Source organism: Falco rusticolus, chromosome 2, assembly GCF_015220075.1.
Source record: "Falco rusticolus isolate bFalRus1 chromosome 2, bFalRus1.pri, whole genome shotgun sequence".
Lineage (NCBI taxonomy): Eukaryota > Metazoa > Chordata > Aves > Falconiformes > Falconidae > Falco > Falco rusticolus.
Window position 1 is genome coordinate 62,454,051 of NC_051188.1, and position 26,171 is coordinate 62,480,221.

At 38.0% G+C, this 26,171-nt stretch overlaps 1 protein-coding gene across 1 annotated transcript in view; it reads left to right on the top strand.

The window, feature by feature from the left end:
* The window catches only part of MYO16 (myosin XVI), a 412,211-nt gene that overhangs the window by 348,323 nt on the left and 37,717 nt on the right, over positions 1-26,171 (top strand). Inside the window, exons 29-32 of the mRNA XM_037377384.1 lie at positions 6,600-6,696; positions 11,666-11,912; positions 13,758-14,065; positions 15,897-17,099. Coding sequence (XP_037233281.1) covers positions 6,600-6,696; positions 11,666-11,912; positions 13,758-14,065; positions 15,897-17,099 — 1,855 coding nt within the window. The remainder of the gene's footprint in view (positions 1-6,599; positions 6,697-11,665; positions 11,913-13,757; positions 14,066-15,896; positions 17,100-26,171) is intronic.

The window sequence follows — 26,171 nt, forward strand, 5'->3', positions numbered from 1 at the left end:
AAAGGTCACTCATTTCGGAAAGAGTAAGACATGTCTTTAAGTTTGAATGGGATGATCCAAAGACTCATCAGGTGAGGAATAAGCAGTACAGGAAAGTCAGTCAGGATGTTTTTATGGAGCTCCAAGTCAGCATCAGGTAATCGCACGAGGCAGATAATTTGATAGTGCTGGTTCTCTTTTTCACAACTACATACACTGCTAAAGTTTTTTCAGGAACCTGCAGTGTTTCTGGAGAAATGATCCTTGCTAGTGTGGAGCTGTATTTTTAAACTTCCACTCAAAAAGAATGCTAAAGCAGAGAACAAGTCCTCAATAAAGAGAACTCCCAGAAGTCCATCTAGAGATTTTAGATTCTGCTGGCATTTCTAGAACTGAAGAAGGAAAATGAAGTCTGATCCACAGTTCTTACCAGTGACAAAAACCCCCACATATTTCCTTACGGATCTACAGGTGTGTCATTTATAGGCATTGATACAGCTGTATTTAAGTATTTTTTTTTTATTTATTTAAATATATTTATACACAACATTAGCTTACCAGAGTCCTTTTTGGGAAAAGCACATTTATGAATAAATAGAAGAGTATAGAACATAAGTGGCATATGATTAGGTCAGAGAAATGAGCGTAAGTATATGAAATCATACATATGTAAATTTTGTGCTTAGTTCAGAGAGACTTTTAAGGTTTTTTTTAAAACAGAAGTGATTATTTTGGCTTAAAATTAATGTGGTAATGCTATATTGAAATAGGAATGCTTTTTTTTTTTTTTCTCCTCAAGTAGGAAAACCTTGAATGCAATTTTGGGCAGTTTAAAATTAAGTAAATTATGAAAATCACATTAAAAAAAAAAACAAAAACAGAAGGAGTTTCTAGACTAATGGTAAATGATTAAAACACCAGTGTCTATGTTTCCCTCATACTTCGAATTATGTCAGCAAAATTGCATTGTCCCATTATATCATCCCATTATATTTTGAAAATAATTTGTTAGTAGCAGAAATCACCACAGAGTGAGTTTGGACCTCACCAGTGCTACCAAAAGGCTGGCCTGTGCCAGCCACCAACTCCAAGCTTTCTCAACAGCTATTTTGTGCCACACAATACAAATCCACCTTATCCCTTGGCCAGAGAATAGTATGGGTCATTCACTTTGACCTCAGAATGCTCACAAGCTCTCTGTCTTTCAACACAGACCTCTATTTTTGGTTCCTATTTCTTTTTTTCCCTCTATAATATATACCTCCCTCTCTCTGTCCACTTTTTTCAGGGTTTGCTTATGATTACTAGTATTGCAAATTCTTTTTTTTCCTCTCTGATATCTTTTACATCCAGATCTCTCAAATCTGGATTCCATCTCTATTTGTCTCTCTCTCTTCACCTCCTTGTATCTCTCTTGACACTTTTCTATTTTTTTCTTCTCTTTTTCTCTTTTCTAGTGACCTTGTTTCATATTTGGTACCAGTGTACATCACTTATTTGTCTGGGTTTAGTTTTCCAGTCTCCTACCTCAGGATTAACCTTCTTTGCCGTTGTTGTCCCTGTTGCCTATATTTTATGCAACATTTTATTGCCTATAGTTCATGGAGACACTTTCATATTGTCTCTTTTGGTGCTATGTCTATTTCTAGAATTTTGAAAGACTAGAATGATATGTCCAGTAAGTACAGAGATCCCATGGGGTAGGGTTTCCTCCATGGAGTATTTTTTACATGCATCTTATATTTCCTGATCACTTCTTTTCCTGTAAAACAGTCCTTTCTGTCACCTAACAAGTGCAAAGAGCTATGAGGTTTGTACAGTTTTTTGGAAAAGGAACATCCATTTTTCTGCCCTTTCCCAGAGATCTGAATGACAGATTTTGTCTCTAATGTCCAACTCCTGACAAGGGCTTACATAAATGCTCAATGTCACTTGCGTGAATACTGGACTACTCACATACTTTATATTAAGGCCATATATACTCTATGCTAAACTGTAGGTTTATTCAGTATGTACCATAGTGCAAGGTCACTAGTGTGCCAGAGATGAAGGAAGACTTAAAATGTGTGCAGAAAAGGTAACAAAGAGAAAGTAAGCTTTTTAAAATAACGTTTCAGCCCTTGTGAAAGATCAGTACCCTGTAAGTGTGTTTGTCGTTATATTTTTGCAGACATGTACACTGCAAAAAGACACATTTTACAATAGTTTTAAGGCTTTCTTCTACATTTCATTAATGCACTGTGAAAATGTGTGTCATTGTGTAAAATATCATTAGATTATAGTTCTCTGTCTTTTGTAGGTAGCTATTTTGAAAGTACTGCCAGAAACACACAGCACTCCCACAAATTGCCTTTTTTAAACTAAAGAACAGCTTTACAGATTCCCTTGACACCTATTAAGTATGAGCTAATACTGCCTCCATGCCACCTACTCACCATCTCAGCATCCATTCCATAGTTTTGAATGTCTGTACTTCTACATCCTACACCTTTTCTGTAAAATTAAAAAAAGAAAAAAGAAAAAAAGAGAAGAAGAAAGAGAGAAAGAACAGCTCCCTCCCATCCTTTCTTCTTCCTTCCAGGAAAAAAAAGGGAGGCCTGTAGCAGTAATGGAAGCTTTGGTAGTCATCAATGACAATTTTACTTAATCTTTTAAAAATGTGTCATTTTGAAAAATAACATTTTAAACCCTAATGCTTTTCTAATTAAAATAACTATGACTGTAATTCACAGATGGTTTACTTTTACAGGAGTCTGAATGACATTAAAATTTCAGACTCGGATGAGAGCACTTTGTAGTCCAGAAAGTACTGAAAAGTGAGTGCTTTACTGGAAGAACATTTTAACCTTTTTTTCCCCTAAGAAAGCAGGAAATATTTTGTAATTAGAGAAAAAAGCAGAATGAAGACAGGTGGCAGCCTCAAAAACTGTTTTGATATCTGACATATGGAATTCCATCATTTTTCAACATTATTGCTTTCACTGAACACCAGAACTGTACAGAGGGCAGTGAGACTAGCTTGTTCTTGGTCAGCTTCAGAGGGTGTCAGATTTAGCTCCAAGACAGCAACACAGATATCCAGCCATACTAATGTAATCAAATGTCTTATAGCAGTTTCTTCTATACATGCTTCTGTCTAGAGCTGTGCTCTCAGTAGACCAGGCATATGATGTAAAAACTATAAATAGCTTTTATTCAAATGTAAAAATGTATTTGTATTGACATTTTGTATTTCTTCATTCACTTAAAAATGATAGCAGGCTTCTACTAATGAAGTACATAGCATAAGTGATGCCATAACAACTCCATTTATATTGTTCCTAGGATGTAGGACAGGCGAAAGTAGTGCTAATGCTTAACATGTTCCCTAGCTAGCTCTGTGACTCTGCAATGCCAGAAACTTGTAGCTAAACTGACCATAAGCTTGAGCAATTGTCTGGACACTGATTTTGTGACTGCACACCGCAAAATGAATTGCAGCTGAATGATTAGTTAAGTTACGCATTTGAAATATAGCCTAGATGTGAGCAGTGTGTTGATTTTGAGACTAATTGAGAATGGGGTTGTTAGTTTTGCCATGGGCATTGCTAGTAATCAGGGCTTTTTTAAGGTTTCAGAGTGTAACTTTTCATCCCCTTTTCTGTCAGAGTACCATAGTATTGCCCTAGTAGAGCGGAGTGTTTTAGAGACTTCTAATGAGGAGGTTTAAAGGGAGAAGAAACAAGGATTTTGAGGAATGGAGGAAAAGAGGCAGGAATGAAGAAAAAGTAGATGATTTGGCATAGGCCTGAGACAGAGAGGGGAAAAAAGGCTCCAATGTGATTTAGAGGGTTTTTGGAAAGGCAAATTGGAGTCTAAAGAGAAATGTAATCAGAGTAAAAGAATATGATTTTAGTAAGTATTTGTATCCAGGCTTTGGTGTTGAGAGCTACTCAGATTAAATGGTAATTATAATAACTACATGATAATTTAATTAAAGTTACCATATGAATAATAATTCCGTTATTCTTATAGAAGAATTCTGGATTTTAAGGTGATGTGAGCAAGAAGATAGAGAGTTTAGTAGCCAAAGCTGTTAATACGGAAAGTTCAATAGGTGTTTTCAACAAGATGGATGGAAAAAATAGTGTTTGATGAGCAGTTATTACAGAATTTGCAGGGTTTAGTGACAGAGTAGATGTGGTAGGAGGGACTCAAGGTGGAGTCCTAGTGTCCTGGAAGAAAGTTGAATGAATGAATGAAAATAAAATACTTTTTGAGAAGAGAGGAGGAAAATGACATGGTTTGCTGGGAGAACAGTAAAAAGTTTGCTTGTTCATGATACAGGATTAGATGTCTAAAAGAGAAGCAAATTTAAACTGAAGAAGAAAGGGGTTGACCTCTTTTTATTAGAACCTTTTAATGAAATGAGGAAAAGAAGTGGGGACAAAAGGAAAGATTCCTGAGGAAATTTAGCAAGCCCTGGGAAAGAAGATTCCAGAACAGATGATGGATGAAGAAGGAAGTCAGAGTGCTAAGATAGCCAGGCAAAGAGAAAGTTTGGAAAGCACAGGAAGAGAAGTGAAAACTTTTGTTGGAAGTCACTGGTCGAGAAAACGAGGATGAGAGTATGTCCCTAAGAGCAGAGTATGATAGCACAACGAGAGCTCAGTCAGATTGCCTCAGGTGAACATGAAGTTAAAAACTGGAAGGAATCACTCAAGATAATCTATTAAGTAAATATGAAGACATCATTTTTCCAAGGTAGCTACCGTTGTGGAAACATGATCTAGGAAAAGGTAGTATCATTCTGGAATAATAATTGATCTGTAAGAAGAAGGTTTATTCCAGAATAGATGGTCTGAATCGAGGAGCTACTCTGGAGTAGCTGTTATCCTAGTATATTTATGTAACTGCCACAGTTTCTAAAATAGCTGTTCAGGCTTTTCCACCATGCAAAGAAAGCCGATTCCCTATTTATGAGTTTCTACAATGGCAAGACAAGTAAAATGTGTTTTTTATCACCTTGCCTTCACACACTTCGCAATAACACAAAAGGCCCATTTTATTGGGAAAAGACATACTAACGGGGAAAAAAATAATCAGAAAGCATTCTATTTTTTCCATTTCTGTGCAAGTGATTTTAAATAAAAGACTAACAGTTGCACCATCATTGTCTGTCAGCTCAAACTTCAGAATCTGAGACTTTTAAAACATTTGATTCTACTCTGTAGGGTAGAGAGAAGGGATGCCAAGGGACAAAAATGTGCCCCAGTAATTTCTGAATTTTGTTGGTGGAGTTTAGACATGATATATACATGTCCTGGCTTTCTGCAGTTCATCACTACTAGTGATGTACATCTGACAGTAGTATTTGGATTAAAAACAATTCATCGCAAAGGTGTGCAAATATGCCTGCTGATACCTGTCTCCCAGATCTATAATAAAAAAACCCAACAAACCAACAGTGGAGAAGGGTGGTAGGATAAAAGAATGAGCTTGTGAGCTGCAGACAAACAAGAGTTGGAATGAATTTCTGCCATTTCAGCCAGCCTTATATTAATTAATCAGTATGTCTATCAGCCATACAAAATTAATAGCTAGGCACAAGCTATAATCTTCACTGGATAGCACAGTTCTCTGATACCGGTCCTTTTATTTCCAGGAAATTAAGGGAGGTTTCTTCTACAGAATTCCTGAGAAGAATATGGTCTAAGAAAAGTTATTATTTGTCCAGTTTTCTCTTTTTAGAGTAGCTAGGTTGTGTGTGGTTTGGATTTTTTAACGGCTATTTGAAAGGAATGCTTTTGAAAATTGTACAGAAAATAATTTTTAAGGATTGGTTCACCATGTTCAGAAGGTATCAAATGGAACGCGATTTCTTTTGGTTTAACTAGCCAAATTTTCCTGGGAAGGGGGAAGAGCATCTAAGACCCTCAAGAAGTACATGAGTTAAACTAAGCAACTAATCAGTACAAGAATAAGTTCATACATTCAATCAATACTTAGGAGATTATTTTTCATACATTACTCCCTCTGTCTCTGACTTCTAGTCTTGATTCTAAAATGAGACCTGCAGCACAGCTTTAGCAAGCAAGGCCGGGAACTATGATTAATAATTTTATTGGACATTAGGAATCCTTCTCACTGATGGTAGTTTCTCCTATTCTCTAACTTGGGCTAAATTATTCCTCTTCCACAGATGGCAGCTATCTGTGACCATGTTCTGCTCCACGTGGGTTTATGGCTTGTCACCTTTCTCGTTGCCCACATCCCCCTGTTTTATAAAAGTCAAAGCGTATTTTCTATTACATTGTCTTTCATATTAATGTAATCACATTCAGAATGCTTTTTTTTTCCCCTAACCTGTATTTAACTTGAAGATTGTAGTATTTCTTCTGGATGCTTTTGGGACTGAAGGGGGACTATGTGTCTGGCAGCTTGCTTATCCTTTCCAAATACATTTTTTATTCAACCAGGTGATACTACCTCTCTGTACAAGTATTGGCATTGCACTGTTCTTAAATTGCAGATCTTATCTCAACCCTTAGCTGGATTGCATGCATACTATCATTATTTACCTGTCATCGTTTTGGCCTTTTTTATTGATGGTGAATATTTCCCTGCTGTTTGTATTCTAGATAGGAGTCCGAAAAGTGTTTCTTAAGTACTGGCAAGCTGACCATCTCAATGACTTGTGCCTTCAGCTTCAGAAGAAAATTATAACCTGTCAAAAAGGTAACAATTGCAGAACAAGTATTCCTGAGCTGTCACTTTGTACACTGAGCAGAATACTGCATAACAAAAAATTTTTCTCCTCCTTGAATAGTTGCTGTATATTATACATTTCCCTACAGACATATTTCCAGGTAACTGCTTAAACAGATTTTTTAAAATGATATTAACATTGGCGATGCTTGCACTTTCTGTCTGTCAAAACAGAATTTTATGACAAACTGTTGACTGTAATTAAAACTTAGGAGATCCTGAATATTTCCTTTTCAAAGTGTGTTCAGTGATTTTTCAAGGCACTAATATCCCCTTTATCTTCGTGTTGCAAATCAAATAGCATAACAATTATACAAAATTGCAACGTGTTCAAATTTATCGACAGCAAATACAAAGCCATAACTTAATATGTTTAGTTGTCTTTACTTTCCCCCTTTTCTTACAGCTTTCATATTTGACTGCTACTTTTTATGTTTAGGCATTTTTCTCCCCCTTTTTTGCCTGCATTTTTACTAAGGTCACACTGACATTTTTTGGCACATTTTAAAAAGGAGGCCTCCTAATTCCCTGTTACTTCTGTTCCGTTTCCTATCAAAATCTCAAATAACTGCTGCAAATGTGAATAATGCTTTGTTTGAAGAAGCTTCCTTCACACAATACATCATTTATCTAATTGGCTGATGTCTGCAACAATTCCCATTACCACCTTTTTAAAGGAAATTAAAAAGACAAAGACTTATCTTGGGTTGTTTTTTTAGTCAGATACATAATATTGCAGATTTAAGATTATATAAAGCCCTTCCATTTTTACTACCTATTTTTCACTGTGAGCATATAGTGAAAAAGAGGAAACCGGGAGAGAACTTGAAGCAAGTGAAATCAAAAGAGCAGCAATTCAGGAACGGGTGTGGAGAGTGACAGTTTTCAGCTGAGCGTATGACTTGGGCCTGATGTCTTGTGCAAATCACCCTGTGGCTCTCACAGGTTCAGAAGAGCAACAGTGATTTATCCACTTTCACTTTTCATGCTGGCTTATCAAAGAAAGGAAATATTTACCTTTCAGAGTCCAATTTGCAAACAGAGTGCTTTAACATAACCCTACACTGAAATGTAAAATGTCTTCAGGAATGTCCATAATTTGCAGAGGAAGAGAAGACATCTTCCAAACCCTGCCTGAAGAATTAAGATGATAAGTCTTCTTGGCTCCTTACAAGAATATTTCTTTGGTTTTCTTCTAGCCCTCCTTAATTAGGCTAACTTGAAAAGTCATTTTCACCAAAACTATGTGTTCAACGCTTTTTTCAGAGCTATGGCTCATCTGCATGTTTCTTTACAGTCTTGGAAATCTGAGAAAAATTAGGAACTTGCATGAGTAAGGAGTAGCTAGACAGCCATTTCACAAAGCTAGCTCATAAAATAAGCTGCCCTTTGCAAACAGGTACAATTGCAAACCTGCACAATTAGCATGCCAAAGAGCTCTGGCAGGTTGGGAATAGGGTAGGTACTTGTCCATTGTTCTTATGTAATCCTAAAAATGGCATCCATAGACTTTCACAGTGGGATAGTGATGCTTAGCGAGTAATGGTATTGTCCTGCTGCATATCCACATTTTTCTCCCCTCACTCTTTGCCTCCAGGTGACTTTGGAAGTTAAATCTCTCTTGATAGCATATTGACAAATAGCTAAACTAGTCAATAATTTCTGTATCAGGCTTAAAATGTAATATCATATATATCCATATGAGGACTTAAAGGGAAAAGAGGTCTTGCCCCAAATTTTAATCAACTCTTTACCTCAGTCTTACCAGCAATCCCTTCAGCATTCCCATAAATTTAGGGGGAAAAACCCCAAACAAAACACACCAGATATGTCCTTTTCTGTTATCCTAAAAGTTAACTTACACGGGCAAATAAAGAGGTCAAGCTAAAGAGAAAGAATGTGTAGAAACACTTTTTATTTAAAAACAGATTTGTGATTTTAGGGACTGTCATATTTTTTTACAGATATGAGAACATCTGGGAAGTTTTGACCTTATTGAATTACCAAGAAAATTGTTTGTATCTCTAGGAGAGTCCATCATGCTGAAGTTCTTCCATTAGAGTTCATGTAGATTAGGAAATAACCTTAATACATTGTATACACAATAGTTAATAAATTTCTCACATAACCCAGATCCATGATCTACTTGAATTTTGATTATTCTGATCCTTATCCTTAGATTAACTGTAACAAAGTAGATATTTTTCTGCCCTATGAGGGCTAACCTCAATTATTTTAATTTGCATAAGTGAGAATTATTTTAGATGTACATAAATGAGGAGCAAGTTCAGAAGACAATCTTACTACCCATACAGGAGTAGATGAAACTGAGCACTAAAGGTATAGGAGATGACATTTCATTTTACAGCCCTTTTTGAGGTTATTAAATATTTCTTTTGGTCTGTGTTTTACTGAAGACAAATTATTGCAAATGTTCTCAATGAGAAGGAAATGTGATGAAATGTCCATGAAAATCTGAGCTACTCAGTTCATGAAAATGTGTGCAAAAGAAAAGAAGAGGGTCTGTCTGCCAACCGTTCTGACAAAACTTTCTGAACATTTCTTCAAAACATCTCAGTTTTGATAAAATTGCATAGTTCAGAGTAGCTGTACAGTCTCTGGATAGGTAGCTGTGCTGGATATCATTTTACTGGGCCATCCTAGCAGGGTACTCTCCATCATTCATGCCTGCTGACAGTCCTACCAAAAGATTGACTTCTGTCCTTTTCCTAACCAATCTCAGTGGTGTTACAGACTTTTTCTTTTTCTTTTTTTTTTAGGTAAAAGTACATACATAGACACACATGTGCTTGTAAAAATGTTACTTTAAAATACAGGCTATTTTACAAAATCAACCAGGATTTGGTGCTTAACCATTTGTGAAATACCTTATCTGCTCTGCACCAGATAATTTTACAGAAAATACTAGAAGTGAAGGAACAACTTTTTATTATTAAGCTCTTTTGAATTTTTCATATTTGTGAGCAGTGAACTCTGATAATGTTCTATGCATGTATTCATTACCTTTGCAATAGCAACATTATGGATTCAGACTCAGTAACATGTATATCCAGTGTGAGTACTCTCCTAAAATTGTCAATAACTGTACTATTAATTTCATTTTCAACTAAATTGCGTAAGTGCATTAATGCTTCAAAGCTTAAAGAAGTCAGATTTTACAGAATACAACTAGAGGGAATGAAAATGTCATGGCTGGCTGTGATTATAGAAATGTAAACCTTCAAAGTTGTCCATTATGAATAATCTTAAAGTACCTGAACTTGAATATTTCCAAACCCAGTGAATTTTGGATAGGAGCAGTATTAATATGTTAACATGAGCCTTGCCTATATTTCATCTGCTGGGCACTGAGCATCTCTAAAAAAAATTCTCATTTTAAATATCTAAACACGGACATAGAAGGTGATAGAAAATACTTCACATTGCCTTCAGGTTTAGCTGTTTATTTTATTCAATAACAATTAGATAACTAATTGCATCTTTCACTTCGCTGTTTACATTTTTCTGTTAGATTAATTCAGCTTGACTCTTTGTCATTTAATGCTGTACTGCAGTGTTCCTAAGACTGAAACTTAATTCCATTGTTAAAAAGGCATACTGCATTTTAGCATTTTTTGTTGTTGTTGTTATTTTACAGTCTTTTAATATTAGCATTTTCAGTATTTTCCCCAAAACTCAAGCAAACATCTTGTACAGGGTATTGACTGCTGACTTCACTTATGAAAAACTTTCAGTTGACCAGAATGAGAGCAACCATAATAAGCAATGATGAAGTTTGACCTGTTTTTAATACATGTAAGTTGATGTACTGAAAATCAACAATATTTCAGGCAACAGGCGAATAATTCTAAAACAGGTTCTGCCCTCTGAGATACAGAGCAGTGATTCTAGATCATAAAAGGATCAGGATTTTGTGGAACTTAAAAACCCACACACAAATAAAGCAGCTTTAGATAGTATATTTCTTCCTTCTAAGCCAAAACATATGCTCAGAGAATATTCATATCCCTGTTGCAGTTGGAGTGATTAAATTGGTGCCAAATTCATCGTGGCCACAGAGGTCAGCTCCCTCTGCCTTGTGTTTCTGCTCAGCTGGGTATTTCTGAAAATTCAGGGGACTAGGTGGCTTTTAGGTTGGGTAGAATTTGTTGTAATGAATATACATACTTAGGAAAGTAGTACAGAAAGCTGTTATAGAAGATACACCAAAATCTTCTCCCAACATAAGGCTGACAAAGAGTGTGAAAAATAGTCCTAATAGATACATAAAGCTGACGCAATGCAGATGAAAATTTTAAACTGGAAAATGCAGACATGATGTGACAGATACAGTTGAGGAATTTGCATTAAATTAATTCTTTTTGCTGAAAGGAAATGAGCAACAAAAAGTCTTTAAGTCAAACTAAAAAATCTTCTGTCTGTTTTTTGATTTTGATTTTCTGTAGGTACACTGAAATATTAAAAGCATTTTTTAAAGTTGACCAAAAGGAATTGATCATTTAATTACTACTGCATTCGATGCAACAATAACTTATTCAGGGTTTTATTATGAAACAAACGATCTTTTGATCTTTATGGTGTAAATGTGTGCTTTCACAGTCTGTAGCATACATCTAAGTTTCCAGTTGTAATGTAGTAAAAAATAATGTTCAATGAAAGGAAACATTTTGAGTTGTGATAGCTCAAATGTGTGAATTAATTTACTGTCAATTCTTTTAAGCATTGGCAGTAGAAAACAGAAAGAGTTCCATTTTAGTATGTTATTTACATGCCATCACATTTCTTTCATTCTTTTTATAAGATGTTGACTGAACTTGATTTGCTTGTGTTTACAGCAGAACACACAGTAATATTAAGATATTCATCAATTAATTTGTTGTCTTTCATTGGTCCATATTTTCTCCTTCTGTTATGGTAGTTGTAAGAGGATTTCTAGCTCGCCAGCGCTTGTTACAGAAGATGAGCATCAAACAGCAAGAGGTCACCTCAATCAAAAACTTCTTGCAGAATGCTGAGGACATAGGACTGAAAACATATGATGCCTTGGTCATTCAGAATGCTTCTGACATTGCTCGGGAAAATGACCGGCTCCGCAATGAGATGAACACTGCTTACCACAGAGAAAAGCTAGAGGCTAGAAACAGACCAGAAGAAGGCCACAAAAGGTAAAATGAGAAAACTACTGTGAAGAATTAAAGTGTTTCTTCCATTTTAGTGATTTCCTTCCATACTTAGAAAATCATAGAAATGAGTGAGGAATTGCAAGAGAATTCTCAACTATATATTCAACCCAAATCAATGTTAGGCTCTATTTTTTCCTGTATATCAGGAAATTAAGACTAGAACTTTAAGGACACCCCTAATATCCACTCAGGGGACACTGAGCTTGATAGGAATTTATTCAAGTCTCTGAGGCATTTTTTTTACAGCAATATTTTTTAATTCTACATTAAATAGATTATAGCTGAACTTTCATCAAACCAAACCAAAAAAAAAAATCACCTATTTTTTTCACAAAATTCCAATGTTAGGAAATTGCCAAGAGAATGAAAAACAGCTAGGAAGGCACTGAAACACAACGAGGTCCTGACCAAGAAATCCTAATTATGCATTGAACTAGGTAGATTGATTGTGAGGAGAATTCTTCCATCTTATTTAGAAACTGGCAAATGTTTTTTGTTTATATTCCATCAGAGTTTTCAGGAGTACCTATTTTCCAAATCCAGCAAATGCTGGAGGTCCTTTCTCTAGGAACTGAGTCCCTGATCTCTTTTCTCTCAGACAGCTGAATGAGCAGAGGTAGCATTTACAGGTAGTAGGTGTGTCTTTATAGCAGGAATGTGTCTATAACTTGCTGGACATATAAATGTTTATTTTTCCATAGGAATTTAATTTTCATCCAGAACAACTCCCTTTGCTTTCATTGCTTTTGTCAGTGACTTTTATTAAAGTGAAAATGGCAGTGCATCTGCTTAATTAGCTTCAAATATCCCAGTGATTACATACTGGAGGAAATGCCTTTGTAGGAAAGACTGTAATTAAACATTACAGTGAAAACAAATTATCCACTGAGCACCATGCTTTCATCTTTAGCTATTTCATTTACTACATGGGCAGCTGGCTGTATCCTGTGCATGAATTCCAGCTCTGCTAGTGATTTGCCATGCAGAAATGCAATTTTAAAAAAACCCAAATGCTCGGGGATTTCTCTGTAAAATGATGGTGTAGACATATTCTACCTAATACATTACCACTCTAAGTTAAAAGGTTTTCAATATTTTGGTTTTTGGAGGAATTAAATGTTAGAAGATTTTTTTAAAAAAATCAATCTGTTGGAAGCAGCTGATAAACATGATTTCTCAATAAGTATGGCTATAATAAAAAAAGGAGAAGATTGAAATAAGTAAAACTCAAAAACTGTGATTGAAATAGCTAAACATAATGTCATAATTAATATTATTAAAATACTAACAAATAATCTTAAACAGTAAGATATATAGATATCTGGGTGGAATTATTCAAGCAGCCAATGGAGACAGTTAAAAAGGTCATCTAATATTTTAAAGATTTGCATTACCTAAATAGAATTTATAGTTGTCTTTTTAGAAAATAATGATAAAGGCTCAGCATTTGCTGCCTCAGTAACTTTCTATTAAAATGGATTTCCCAGAAATTATCATTCAGATTGAAAACCCAGCTTTTGATTGTGTGCAACAATCAAAGTGTGAACAATTCATTCAGTGAATGTCTGACCAACAATATGAAACTGCTTAAGGAAGGCTGCATTTGCGTGAAAAAGGGCCGGTGTCCTGATTTATCATGAAACAGGAAATGGAAGAATGCTAGCAGCTTGATCTGGGTTTGTTTGTCACAAGATTACTACACACATCCTCTTGACACAGCAGGGGAGTTGCGAGATTGTTTACCAAAAAGCTGTTGTTATGTTTGCATGAACAGGTTCATTGTTATTGCTTGAATAATGCATCTGGGCCTCTTTTCTGTGTTTTCAGAGCTGAAGACAAGGGTGGGAAGGTCTCTGAGGACAGCTTCACCGGCTGTCGAACGCCTAAGCACTTTCACTCCAGCTCTGTCCCTGTCCCCACGGCAGTGGACAGCTTGGTACATTCTGTGGCTGGGTCATCCATCAGATCCCCCTCCCTGCACTCTGTGTTTAGCATGGACGATAGCAATAGCCTGCCATCACCAAGGAAACAGCCTCCTCCCAAACCAAAGAGGGACCCCAACACACGACTCAGTGCTTCATACGAGGCTGTTAGTGCTTGCTTGTCGGCAGCTTCTAAGGAAACCGCTAATGAAGGTTAGGCATAAAGAGAGAAACAGTCGCGAATGCTACTCTAGGCTATTGATTTATTCTTTTCACTCTGATCCTTTTAAATCCAGTCAAGCGCCTTTGAAAAGTCCTGCTTCCCTGAAATATTTCAGTGGCAGTAAATAAAATTAGCCAATTTGTCATTTCTTTCCAAATCAGCAAATAATACTCATGTGTTCTTATTGCCTAGTTTGTCAACAACCAACACCTATTTGCAGAACTCCTCTAGAGACAAATGATCTGTCAGCTCAAGCTATTCTACCCCAGTGACCATTTTATTTCACTATTTAAACTGTATGTTAGAGTATCTTGCATCACTAAAAAAGAATGCTAGACTCTTGAATTTCACCAAGTTAAACATTAAGCTTTCTCCTACTTTTTCTCTATGTTCACATGAAAAACATGCATTCAGTGGTTTATGTTTGTGCCATAACTTGTTTACAGTGGAAGGAAAGCGCTATGAAAGTCCCAAAGTGTCTCAATGCATTATAGTGTCTATAGCATGGTTTTGAGTTCAGTTGTTCTATTCTCCTTCACCCTTGAAATGAATGAGTAGAAGGTGAAATGAAGGAATGCATTCTGCTTTTCCTTGATAAGTCTGACTTGTCATGCTTTGTGTAAAGGATCCTCTCGGCTTATCAGGAAAGATCCTTCAGGTTGGGTTTATATCTATGTGTAAAGATTCTGTAATCCTGCATACAATGGGTGGGAACCTTTGCAGCTCCTTCTTGCAAAATAATTACTGTTTTCATGTCCAGTACATTAGATGCAATTCCATTTTTCTTAACCTCTTCTTTGCTCATTCAGGCTCTGTTTAAGATGAGATGAACTGCATACAATATATTTTTAAACCAGTATGGTTTAAGGAGCTCTGTAAGAAGGTCTGTAGTGCTTTTGGCTTTCTTTGCCCAGCTCTGCAAGAGATGATTGGGTTAACCAAGAAGGTCTAGAAGAGGTTTTTAGAAAAATGACAATTTATATATGTATGTGTGGTTTCAATACTAATGCTTGTATACACTCACAAAACAACTTTGGAGTTCTTCTCATATGTATGAAACAATAGGGCCAGTTTCCCTGATGAATACTCATTTTCCAAGAATTGTGTCAGTTTCCTGAGTCCTTGTCCCAAACCACCTCTGATCTACACCATCTAATTTTGATCTTTAAAGACCTGTCACCTAGGTGTCTGGTATCTCCACTCCCTGCATGCCTGGAGGCTATGAAAAGACATCTAGTTTAGTTAACTGTATACTCAGTTGGGGAATTGCCCTTAGGCTATGGGATTCCCTAACTTTATAAATTATTTCCACACCTGCAGTAAAAAAGAAGAGGAGATAGGCATAATGTCCACCGATAATTAGAGTTTTATAGCTATTACATAAAAGGGGGATACTTAAATTGCTGTCAATAACATGTGTGTGTCAAAGTAGCACCATGTTGAAACTCCTAGTTAAAAGCATGCCTCTCTCCCTTGGGGCAAAAGGACTAATAAACACATATTTCCATGTGTTACAGATCTTGCAGTGAACATTTGGATTCAAAAGATATCTCCTCAGGTCTTAGTTCTCATCTTCTGGTGGCAGTAGAGATTACCAAAACAGATTATATGCCCAGGTAGCAAAGGTTTGTGGTTTGGGAGCTGAAAGTTCTGCTTTTTGTTCCTTGGAATATATATACTTTTGACTGAATCCCTGTGTTTGTGACTGCTTCTTGTTGTAAAACTAGATGGGGAACATTTGAAGGCTTAAAGTACTTAGACCTGTGTAAGAAAAAAATGACCTTGTTCTGTTAATAACACACACCTTTTTCACTTTCCTAGTACTGACCCGTCCAAGACCACACAGTGATGACTATAGTACCATGAAAAAAATACCTCCCAGAAAACCAAAACGGAGTCCCAATACGAAACTTAGTGGCTCTTATGAAGAAATACCTGGCCAAAAGCCTGGGGATGTAAAACAGGCAAGCACAGCAGCTAAACCAGGTGCCTATGACACTGTGACAGTACAGAGAGCAGCTTCTGCTGATGTGGCACAACATGGCGTGTTGAGTCTCTATATGTCACAAGAAGAGGAGGAAAATGAACCTGTCTATATTGAAATGGTAGGGAATGCAATGAAAAGCAGTTCTGCTGAGGCAGAAAGTCCAGAACAAGGAGAATCTGTATATGAAGAAATGAAGTATTTTCTACCAGAAGAAGGAAGCAATGGTAATGGAATAATTACAGTAGTGACTGGATCTCCTCCTCTGTTGTTTGAAAGCAAAAAAAATGTTAACATTGAGGATGGAACATTGGATGGAAACAGTCAAGCAGTTTTGATCTATAAAGACTCATGTGACATTCCAGCCCCTTTCCCTAACTTACTCCCACACAGACCACCACTTCTTGTGTTTCCTCCAACCCCTGTCACATGTTCACCTGCTTCTGATGAATCCCCTCTAACACCACTAGAAGTCAAAAAGCTTCCTGTCTTGGAAACTAATCTAAAATACCCTGTGCAGTCAGAAGGCTCAAGTCCATTATCACCACAGTATTCCAAAAACCAGAAAGGGGAGAGTGAAAGACCAGCGTCTCCAGGCTTGGTTGTGTTCAATGTTTCCAGCAAAGTGACTCCTCCTTCCACACCGCCTCCGCCTCTCCCACCACCCCCTCCTCCTGTACCACCTCCTATTTCCTACCGGGCTTCCACACATTTTGCATTTCCTCCAGAGACCTGTGCTAGTTTTCTGATTAATCCAGGGAAAATAGGTACAAACTCAGATCTGTCAAAAGTACCTCAGAGACCAAATCCTGCTCAGCTTGGATGCTCATCTTCTCCATTCTCCAAACTGCCTTACTCCCCAAAGGTGGCAAGAGCAGATCACAGGAGACTGAACTCAAATTCTTCATCTTCATTTCCATACAGCCCTACAAACTCAAGGTCATTGACCAGTCCTCTTGATGAGTTAACTAGCTTGTTCAACTCAGGACGGAGTGTGCTACGAAAGTCTGCAGCAGGACGTAAGATCAGGGAGCCAGAAGGTAAGACAGATCTCTCTGCTTCTGTATGGACTATTTCTTCTGTGCCAAAACTTTCTTACATTGGAAGCTAATAGAGTAGGTAAAAATATAAAATGAAACCATTGTTAGTTTGTGATTTTTAAAGAAAGGTCTGTTGTAGTCATAAGAAACACATACAAAAAATTCATTGAATATAAAGATTACAGGTCTTCAGGTTTTCTCTGAGATGTCAATTTTTCTTTTAGCAAAATGTTTGTATGACACAAATTTAAATGGATGTTTTTTAGCATTCCAGCAGTCTCACTAAAATAAACACAGGTGTTACATCATGTGAAAATGAGTTTATGGTATCAGTCTATAGAAATACTTTGAAATATATATGGCTAGGTGTCTGGTAGATAGCATATACTTCAACTTGAAGACTTTCTTTTAAGGTTTCATTATTTCATCTCCATAAAATTATGAATTTGGTGATACAGCCATTATTATTCTCCTAAGTAAAGCTAAGATGGAGAGTCATGCAGCAAAGTATATTTTTTCCCCTTTTCTATCCTTTTATTCCTACCTTTCCTGTCATTTACATACACCTTTGTACATACCTAGAGATTACTTGATACCTAGGATTCCAGCATCTGGAGAACATCTTTTGTATCTAGGGCAAAAGCCAACTATAAAAAGAAGCAAAGCTTACCATTTTGCTGAAGGTTTTTGAGATCACAGTCCTCAGACATTATCACCTAATTATTTGCCTTTTCCAGGTAATAAAGGTTTTAATGTTATTACTGGAACAAGTCTATGGATCTTATGAATACTGAAATTCATCCTCATGTTAGCAGATTCAATAGGCTCATCTGTAAGGGTGAGATGCTTCTGACCTAATTGCGTCCCTCTAAAGCAGGGGTCCTCACACTTTTTAACCAGGGGGCTGGCGCGTGGATAAAGTGGCAGGCAGTCATCTGTGGCTGCTTGGTTTCCCCCCCCAACTCCCAGCTAGGGGGGTGGGTGGGGTGGGGGGGTTCTGTAAATACCAGGGGCCGGATTGAGGACCCTGGGGGGCCGTATCCAGCCCGTGGGCCGTAGTTTGAGGACCCCTGCTCTAAAAGCTTGGTATGTAGGCATCAAATCCTTAACCTATGAAGAGACTGTAATTTTGAGAGTTTAATTCCTACCATATATCTTCATCCATTGCATATGGGGAAAGCCTAGATGATTAAACTAGTGGAGTTGTAACTTCTAAGTAAGAGACTACAGTTGAAGCAAATCCTAGTTCTGCATATCAATTACAACACTGACTCCAGTCTTTACATTACTTTTCTGATTTAAAGAGAGTCTCCTATTGAAAATAGTCAGTGTACTGTATACAGAAATTTCTCTCCCTAGTAGCATCTCCCAAACACAAAATTTTGTGAATTTAAAATTCAGAGTGAAAAACCTGTAGAGCCACTTCTCTGCTTCTTCACTTCTGTCTGTAGAAACAGGTTGTCTTAATCAAGAGCTGTGTGCAGCATATTCAAAATGGGCTATATAGAATCACAGAATCCTTTCAGTTGGAAAAGACCTTTGAGATCAAGTCCAACTACTAACCTAACACTGCTGAGTCCGTCACTAAATCGTGTCCCTAAGTGCCACATCTACATGTCTTCCAAATACTTTTCAGGGACGGGGACTCAACCACTTCCCCGGGCAGCCCGTTCCCATGCTTGACAACACTTTCAGTGAAGAAATCGTTCCTAATATCCAATCTAAACCTCCCCTGGTACAATTTGAGGCCATTTCATCTTGTCCTACCATTTGTTATCTGGGAGAAGAGGCCAAACCCCACCTGCCTACAACCTCCTTTCAGGTAGTTGTAGAGAGTGATAAGGTCTCCCCTGAGCCTTCCTTTCTCCAGACTAAATAACCACAGTTCCCTCAGCTGTTTCTCATAAAATTTCATCTGCTGACCCTTCACCAGCTTCTCTGGACACACTCCAGCACCTCAGTGTCTTTTTCTTGCAGTGAGGGGCCCAAACCTGAACACAGGATTCAAGGTGCGGCCTCACCAGTGCCAAGTCCATGGGAATGATCGCTTCCCTGGTCCTGCTGGCCACACTGTTTCTGATACAAGCCAGGATGCTGTTGGCCTTCTTGGCCACCTGGGCACACTGCTGGGTCATCTTCAGAAGTGTGCCCAGGTGGTGTTAACCAGGACCCCCAGGTCCTTTCCCACCAGGCAGCTTTCCAGCCACTCTTCCCCCAGGCTGCAGCGCTGCGTGGGGCTGTTATGACCCAGCTGCGGGACCCCACACTGAGCCTTGTTGAACCTCATACAGCTGGCCTTGGCCCATCGATCCAGCCTGTCCAGATCCCTCTGCAGAGCCTTCCTGCCCTCCAGAAGATCAACACTCCCCGCCAACTTGGTGTTATCTGCAAATTTACAGAGGGTGCATTTGATCCCCTCATCCAGATAATTTATAAAGATATTATACAGGACTGGCCCTAATATGGAGCCCTGGAAAACACCACTTGTGACTGGCTGCCAAATGGATGTCACTCCACAACCACACTTTGGGCTCGGCCAGCCAGCCAGATTTTTTTCCCAGTGAGCAGTACACTCATCCAAGCCGTGAACAGCCAGTTTCTCCAGGAGAATGCTGTGAGAAACCGTCTCAAAGGCTTTACTAATACCTAGGTAAACAGCATCCACGGCCTTTGCCTCATCCACTACATGGGCCACCTTGTCACAGAAGGAGATCAGGTCAGTCAAGCAGGACCTGCCTATCATAAACCCATGCTGTCTGGGCCTGATCCCTTGATCATCCTACAGGTGCCATGTGATGGTGCTCAGGATGACCCTCCATAACCTTTCTCAGCACCAAGGTCAGACGGACAGGCCTGTACTTTCCTGGATCCTCCTACCTGCCTTTCCTGTAGATGGGCATCACACCGGCTAGCCCCCAGTTTTCTGGGACCTCCCCAGTTAGCAAGGATTGTTGATAAATGATTAAAAGTGGCTCAGTGAGCATTTCTTCCAGGTCCCTCAGTTAAAATTAGGTGGATCCCATCCATCCCTGTAGACTTGTGTTTGTCCAAGTGGTGTAGCAGGTCACTAAACCTTTCCTCTTGGATTATGGGAGCTTCATTCTGCCCCCTGTCCCTGTCTTCCAGTTCAGGGGGCTGGGTACCCAAAGAATAACTGGTCTTTACTATTAAAGACTGAGGCAAACAAGGCATTGAATAAATTAGCCTTTTGCTCATCCTTTGTCACTATGTTTCCCCCCACATCCAATAAATGATGGAGGTTCTCCTTAGCACTCCTGTAGCTGTTGATGTATTTATAGAAACTTTGTTATTGTCTGTTGTGGCAGGAGTCAGATTAAGTTCTAGTTGTGCTTTGGCCCTTCTCTTTTTCTCCCTGTATAACCTCACGACATCCCTGTAGCCCTTCTGAGTTGCCTGTCCCTTCTTCCACAGGCCATAAGCTTTCCTATTGTTTCCTGAGTTCCAGCCAAAGCTCTCTGTTCAGCCATGCTGGTCTTCTTCCCTGCTGGCTCGTCTTTCAGGACATGGGGACAACCTGCTCCTGCACCTCCTGAAGCATGTCCAGCCTTCCTGGACCCGCTGTCCTTCAGGACTGGCCCCCAAGGGAAACTGTCAACCTGTCTCCTGAACAGGCCAAAGTCTTCCCCCTGGAAATCCACAGCAGCTGAACTCCTCCTTATATCTCCAAGAATGAAAAGCTTTTTATCGTTTCATGATCACTGTGCCCAAGATGACCTCCAACCATCACATCACCCACCGGTTCTTCTCTGTTCACAAACAGCAGGTCCAGCGGGGCGCCTTCCCTAGCTGGCTCCCTCACCAGCTGTGTCAGGAGGTTAACTTCTACACACTCCAGGAACCTCCTAGACTGTTTCCTCTCCACTGTATCATATTTCCAGCAGACATCTGGTAATTTGAAGTTCCCCATGAGAACAAGGACCAGCAATTGTAAGACTTCTCCCAGCTGCTTACAAATTAGTTCATCTGCTTCTTCCTAGTTGGGTGGTCTGTAACAGACTCCCACAATGATGTCTGCCTTGTGGGCCATCCCTCTGGTTCTGACTCAGAAACACTCAGCCCTTTCACCACAATTGTCAAGCTGTAGACAGTCAAAACACTCCCTAACATACAGGGCTACTCCACCTCCTCTCCTTATTTGCCTATCCCTTCTGAACCTTATAGCCATCCATTGCAATACTCCAGCTGTGTCAGTCACCCCATCATGTTTCCGTGATTGCAGCTATATCATAATTTTCTGTCTGCACAATGGCTTCCAGCTCCTGTTTGTTGTCCATGCCTCATGCATTGGTGTAGATACACTACAATTGGGCTGTTGGTCCCACCACCTTTTCTGGGGGGGAAGCTCAAATCCTATTTTTGAAATATGGAACAAAAAAGTAAAAGATGGGATAGATTATCTTCTTATTCGTTGTATATTTTCTTAAAAATATATTTACCACTCCATTGATTTTAGTATCATATCCTGATTTAAGACAGCTATAATATAACAGAAGTAGGTGTTTGTGCCTACTCTGGATATATGTGTGCCTATCTGCCGCCCTACCTCTCTGTCCCTAAGAACCTTGACAACCTTCAGCCAAAACCCCTTTCAACCAAATACAACAAGGAGATAAAAGTCTCAAAACTAATTGAGTTTTTACAGGTTTAATGAAAGTCAGTGGCTGGGTGGAGACGAGAGACTTATACTGGGAGAAAAACTCCTATCGGCTATCAGAGAAACTGTGGTGGACAGAACGCTTGTGAGTCCTCCGGACCTTGAAAAGCTTTAGCTGGACTTTGCATGTTCCTAGATGCTGAGTTCAGTGAGCCATGAGCTATGAACTGAGACTTCATCAGTTCTCATTCTCAAAAGAACAATGTGTTTGTTATTGTGAGTATATGAATTGATGAAATTGGTAAAGGAGATACTGCAGTAGTTTTGTTTGCTTTGGGAAAATTACTTGATAACATTCAATGCCTATAAATATATGTAGAAAGTTTTTTGTTTGGTTTGGTTTGTTTTCTTTTTAAATTGGGGTCTTGTTTTGTTGTATAGATAATATGTTTTTATCAGCTGCAAAGAAACTATTAAAGTCAGGTCTTTGGATGTATCTTCTCAAGGCTTTCTCAATGGACCTGGTGAGGAAGTGTGGTAAGCCTACTCCAGCCAAGTCACAAAACTGACTTTTACCTTAAAAAAAAAAAAAGTTGCTTTGGGATGAATGATTTTTGCAAACACAATTTTCAACTATAATGTGACCAAGACAGAATTCAGTGCGTGTCTCCTGTGGGTTGAAGCTAGTGCATTAGCAGAGGCTACCATAATAAAACCTCTAAATTTACCTTTTGCATGGAAAATGTACTTCTAAATATTTCATCAAGGCAGCACTAAGTATGAAAGATCAAAGTTCAAGAAAGATACACGATAAAAAACCTGAATAAATATTTTATGAGCTAGGAAGTTACTGTATACTAAGTGTGGTTACATGTGAATAGTTCAATGATAAGTAGATGGATTGAAAGTAATGAAGAAATACAGGTGAATGTATGTGCACGTTTTTACAATTTTCCTTTTTTCATGTACTTCATGTGTTCAGTTAATTTCTAAGCTAACAGCTGGAAAAAAAAATTAATTTAACCTCTGGTGCAAAGTAATAAGATGGCAATCAGCAGAGTGGACTCTCTTATGTAAAACTAGAAGTTGTCCATCTCTTACCTTCTGACTTTTTATCACTTATTGCCTAATGCATATTAAGTTCCTAGAAGGGTCCTCCCTTCCTTTGTCATTTGTAGTATTTTATATATAGGAAATGTTATGCTAAGAAAAAGTTAAATTAATTTTAACAGGCATTCATTAAAATTGAAGACATGGCCTAGAGCAGCACTCTGTAATGTGCAATTCCATTTATTTCCGTAAGTTATAACCTAACAACTGCCTTAACTAAAAAGAGAAAGTAAAATTGTGGGCCATTTTTAAGTCAAGGAGAGTTACCTATGGGAATCAATACGTTTCTGTATTGGATTATCAGCCTTGGAGATAAAAGCCTCCTTGCCAATAAAAGTGCAATACAGACAGATCCCCCAATACGCCTCCCTCTTGCCTGGAGGAGCAATTTTAAGGACTGAGAACACTGATGTCCTTTTGGCTCCTCACCTCTTTGTGGAAAATGGTCGTCCAGAATTGCAGTAGAACAGATTTGTGGTTTTCTGATGGGCTGTGGACTTATTGTGAACGGAACTGAGGGCAAATTTCTTTCACAAAGGCAACAAATAAAATCATCAAATGGCAACAGCTTTCGTTACCAGATGTCCTGGTCTGCCCATTTTTTTTAAACAACAGTAATATCTACTGGTTCAAGCAATGACCAGAATCATAGAGTATGCAATTACTTGCAAAATACTTTACATGTGATAATAGAAGTTTTCTGCTCTGTAGAGCTTATAGTTTAAATAAGCAAAACTGTAACAGGTGAGAACTGAGATAAAGTGATTTCTCCAAGGTTGAAAAGAGTAGTCATTGAAGCTATAGCTGTATTGTTAGACAGGGATTTCCTTTTACTCCATACAAAATGAGACTTGAGTGCAGATAAGCAAAAATACACACAGATTTTTCTTTGATTTTGCCTAATTTCTAGAAGTAGAAACTTTAGTTTGCAAGACAGAAACTGCATGGTCATGTGCAGAGCCCTTGCTCAGATATTTCTAGACAGGACCTTAGATTTTGAGACTAGATGTCGTGAAACCAAATTCAGTTCTTTAATCACAAAACCACACTCTCTAGCAGAATGTACAGGTGTTTTTATCTATTCAACATGGAAGACATTTCTTATATAAGGAAGAGACAATTACATGTTTATGCATTTCATAGTAAATATTTGTGGAGCAAGGACAGAATTTTCTTTTCCTCATCGTGGATGAATGATACTCAGAATGCTAGGTCGTGGTATTATTTCTCTTGATTGGTACCGTTGATATTGAATTACTCCATACAAAGAAGAATCATTTCAGCTTCAGAACAAAAGATGGAATAATTCCTAGCCCATCATCCATGCTCAGACTGGCAAAGTCAGTGTTCATGTGGATTCTAAAGGGAAAGGAGCAAAGGAAATATGATTTTTGCTTAACCTGGATGATTACCTTCAGGCTATTGAGATAAAGACCTGATACCTTCTCTCCTTCCTGATTGCTGAGAAAAGGTTGGCATGGATGCTTGACTTCTGTGTCTATGCAAAAGAAAATGTGCAAGCTTACAACCCCATATTTAAGCATCGAAGAAGTAAAATTTGGAAGACCTTTCATTTACATAGTTCACCAATGTATAGGCTTCCAAGTTTCATGAATTATTGTTGGCGTTTCAATACAAGTGGAACAGTATATGTGAGTTTATGCATGCTTCAGTGACCTATTCCTTTCCAAAACAGTTCAGTGACTTATATAACAGGAAAAGCATGCAAACATTAGATTGTTAAGAAAACACTGATAGTGTTCAAATGTTTGACCAATATCTTTGGCATCCATTAACTATAAGAATCCCTTCTTTGCCTGCTTCCTAAGTGAGGTATTTCCAAGGCAGGTAGCTTCACATGTCAGTGAATTATTCCACATTCTCCCATTTAAGCATTGGAAGTCACTGGAAGATACTTACAACTGTCAAATGATACAGAAATTTAGACATACCTAGTTGGGACTAAAGCTTTCTAGATACTCTTTGCTGAAATTGGCTCAAACTCGGAAAATAACGGGTTTTAATGTGTATGTATGGGGAGTACCGTCCTGTCAAAGGCAGGTATCCCTTTGATAGCTAGTAAATAATTTCCCTCTATCAGCAGATTAGAGCAAGCTATTGTGTAACTAATGTCTCAACAGTAGATTGCAAATTAAATCCCCACTGGGTTTTCTGAGATGAAATCCCAGTCCCTTATGCTCTAAACCACTCAGCTTTTCCTCCTAAGCAACTTAATAAAGATAATATTCATATCTGCATCTCATTATTCCTACATTTTATTGATACAATGTAATAGTTTTACTTTCTTTGTGGCAAAAACCAACAATTTACAAAACATGAGTAATACAGAAAACTGTTTTCCTCTTTTATCTTTTACCAAAGTATGCTGGAGAAATGATTACATGAGACATAGGACTTCTATAACACCTTTCAAGTAAAATTCTCAAAGCATTAAAACTTTAATGAATGAAGCTTCATAACATTTATTAGAAAAAGATTAGTATCTGTTTATATCATTGCCTTAATTATCAGGGAGTGAGGGTGACTTTCTGTGACTAATTTTCAGATTAGATATCTAAACACAGGACAGTCATCACTCTCTGATTCACTGTGGACTACTTGCAGCTCTCAATCTGAATCTCTTGCAGTAGGTACAGAAAAGTGGGAGGAAGCCAAAGCACTGCTAGTAGGAGTTTAATGAGACTCATAAGAAAAGGCCCATACTTGGCTAGCCAAAGATGCCCTATGCAGAAAATTACAAAGGAGGAGACAGAGCTGCTGGCAATACAGTTGCCATCCAGCCCATGCTGGGTGATTTGTCTCAGGAAATAATTGTGATTTGCATTACTGCAGTAGAAAAGGGGATTAGAAGAGTTTAGAGAAAGTACCCTCTATTCCTGTTTGCAGAATAAACTTTTTTATAGCCTGAAAGAAGCCACCTTAAACCACAGCCTTTTCATCTATGTGCCTGCCATTATCTGGATAATTTCTCACAAAAAAGATCTGCTGTTTTAGGACAAACACAATATACCATGAATAATTTTCCATTTCAGAATCTCTGAAAACTAGTATATTTTACTGCTGAAGAGGTTTTTTGGGGTTTCTGTTATGACCATTTTTTTTCACTGTAGCATTTCTCTTCCTGGTTTGCTCTTACAGCCTAAAATCATGTAATGTGTAATTTGCTTTAGTTTTCTGTTCTGACATGGAAAAGAGGCTTTGTGTGTGATTACCATAAACAATGTTAACCTGAATATTATTAGAAGAACAAATCAAGGCACATTTTTAGGTGAAAAAAGAATGGATATTGTCATAAACCTTCTTTTTTTTTTTTTTTTTTGCTTTTT